The sequence below is a fragment of the Phalaenopsis equestris genome, unplaced genomic scaffold (genome assembly GCF_001263595.1).
Source record: "Phalaenopsis equestris unplaced genomic scaffold, ASM126359v1 Scaffold000258, whole genome shotgun sequence".
NCBI lineage: Eukaryota > Viridiplantae > Streptophyta > Magnoliopsida > Asparagales > Orchidaceae > Phalaenopsis > Phalaenopsis equestris.
The window spans coordinates 1,382,255-1,385,005 of NW_018164700.1; the positions used below are offsets into that span (position 1 = coordinate 1,382,255).

Genomic DNA, 2,751 nt, shown 5'->3' on the forward strand with positions numbered 1-2,751 from the left:
CACAACTCTCTACTTTTAATATCCGGGGCTTAGGACGTGGCAATGAGAGTATTCTCAAACCAGCCATATTAATCGCAGAAAATAATATTTTTTGGTTTTAGCTCTCCACACTCTTTATAAATATCTACCTTTCTCATAATCATTGCAAGTCTAGTAATATTCAATTTTTGATAATTTTTAAAACCATATTATTGTCCTTGGTAATATTTAGCACCTCACCCTAAAAACAAGTCCTTATCAGCATATGATCCATCTCTTTTATAACTTTTATGACAATCTTTTTATGAAACCAGTCATACTGTCCTACGTTAAATTTTGATTAACTAAAGAATCTTAATTTATCTCAACAAGTTTTTCTAAAAGATAAATTTTTCCGTATTTCAAATTTCACCATCCCATTAATAGTTAATTTTTTATTTTGATTATTTTTCTTTTTTCATAAAACATACATCCCTAATTACTGCTCTTGTTGCGTGGTCAAACTCTCTTTTTTTGCCCATCTGTCAATCTTTATAAAAACATTTTTTACTCTTTTTATTTAGTTTCTTATAGTTAATTAGTAATTATTAATCCCTTAAGCAAATTTTTTTGTTACCTTAGTCAAAATCCAAAACAATTACATATCAAATCTAATCTTATTTTAAATCTTGTGCATAGCCGAGTTCATTCACGGGGCCAAAGTCAACGTACAACCGGCTTGAGCCTGGTCTAGGCTGGAGTTGACTGTTATAAGACAGGGAACTTCAGTAGATACGAGTACTAATGAAGATTAGGGTGTATTATTGTGCCAATTTCTGTGCTCACTTTTTTTTTTAATTACAAATGCTCCAGTGATGCCATCTAACTATATTGTCGACGATCATGCCGTTTCTTATCGGTAAATTTACGTACATAAGATGGAATTCTTATGTATATATTTATCTCACACCAAAACTCTCACTTTACGTATGCATGAAAAGATGGATTTGACTTGTGAACGGTGATAATTAGTGATAGTTTTGATGTGAGAGGAAAGAATTGAGTGGTATGCAGGTAAATGTGAAGATATGTGTGTGAGATATGTAAATACAGAAGAATTGCGAGCTATTTATGTACATGCTTATTTTTTATTTTATATCAATGAAGTACTTATTTTGTTTTTATTTCAATTCAGGCTGAAAGTGCATCGGATATGGTATCCATGACAGTTGCAGTTCCTACCTTGGAACACAGAGAAGAAACTTATGATCCTTTAGTCATTCCCAGTGCTGACAAGTTAAGTATCTTATTTTATCTTCAGCCGTACTTTCATTTTTTAGCTTCAAATCCTAAAAATTCTGATTTCTCTCATGAAAAGCTTCCCATATCCAATTACTGTCTAAAGAAAGGACGAAGTTGTGGCAGAATTAAATTGGTTCAGGTTTAATGGGCTGAGGCAATACTTTCATTTTATAGCTTCAGATCCTATAAATTATGATTTCTCTCATGAAAAGCTTCTCTTATCCAATTACTGTCTAAAGAAAGGACGAAATTGTGGTAGAATTAAATTGGTTCAGGTTTAATGGGCTGAGGCACTAAAATTGAACCATTTAAAAAAGGGGCATTTACATACATACCACTCCATTCATATGTATTTACATTTATACTACCCAATTCTTTCACGTAACATAAAAAAACACCACTATTTTAACTTTTAAAATGTGAAATACACCTTTGCATGCATAGGTAAGATGGCATATATGCAAAAAAAAATGAAGTTTAGGTGTTAAATATGTAAATACATAAGAATTGAGTGGTATTTATGTAAATATTCCTTATAAAAAAAAGAACTAGGACTGAAATGAACACACCTGAAAACATCAGGGGAATATTCTGATCCTGTTTCCTTTTCATAATATATTTTAATTGCAAATTTCAATCATTTCAGGTTAAATTCTGCTTACTTTGCTGTTCATGGAAATGTCATATTGGGACGGACCTTATGGTTGAGAAACTCATCACTATCTCAACAGACATAGCTTTGCATTCTCTTCCCCCACCTTCAATTCCTTATCAAACGTTGACCTTTTGTTGGTTGACCTACTTTTGCTCTTTAAATTTCTTTTCCTATTTCTTGTTAGATCTTGACATTTCTGTGGGCTGAGGGCACAGTACAGAATTTCTCAATAACACAATGTAAATACTTTTTTTGATTGGCGGTTTCATGGAAATGTGACCTTATGGTTGATGAACTCAACCACCAGCTCAACTTTTTCGTATTACAAATTGGCATTTGTCTGGGTTGAGGGTGGTACATAATTCTCAGATTGGTGTTTGAAAAAGTTTTGTTGAATCTGTGAGCTTCAAATGTAATTAGAATTTTGGGGCATTTACATACATACCACCCAATTGCTATGTATTCACATATCTAACATCTAAACTTACTATTACATTTATACCACCAATGTCACTATTTAATTTTTCTTTTAATGAAATTTATCTTCCATTCTAAAGTAAGGTGGTATATATATAAAAATTGGAGCTTGGGTGTTAAATGTGTAATTACATAGGAATTATGAGTGGTAAATCTTCTTAGAGTCTTTTGTGGTCATTTAATTCTTTTATATGGGATTCTGAAAATTGAATTAATGAACTTTATGAACTGTTTCAGATCCATGCAGTGATCATATAAATTCGATTAAGTTTGTGAAGCTCAATATATGATCATTTAATATTAGGAGCATTAAAGTAGCTTATTAATAATTTGATTAAAAAATAAATAAATAATGGTTG

The 2,751-nt window shown here is 31.3% G+C and overlaps 1 protein-coding gene across 1 annotated transcript in view; it reads left to right on the top strand.

Annotated features, from left to right (window-relative positions):
• The window catches only part of LOC110024526 (polyadenylate-binding protein RBP47B'), a 32,643-nt gene extending 30,351 nt beyond the window's left edge, over window positions 1-2,292 (top strand). The window contains exon 8 of the mRNA XM_020724545.1: window positions 1,907-2,292. Within this exon, the coding sequence (XP_020580204.1) occupies window positions 1,907-1,997 (91 nt within the window). The 3' untranslated portion in view covers window positions 1,998-2,292. The remainder of the gene's footprint in view (window positions 1-1,906) is intronic.
• Window positions 2,293-2,751: the final 459 nt, after the last annotated feature.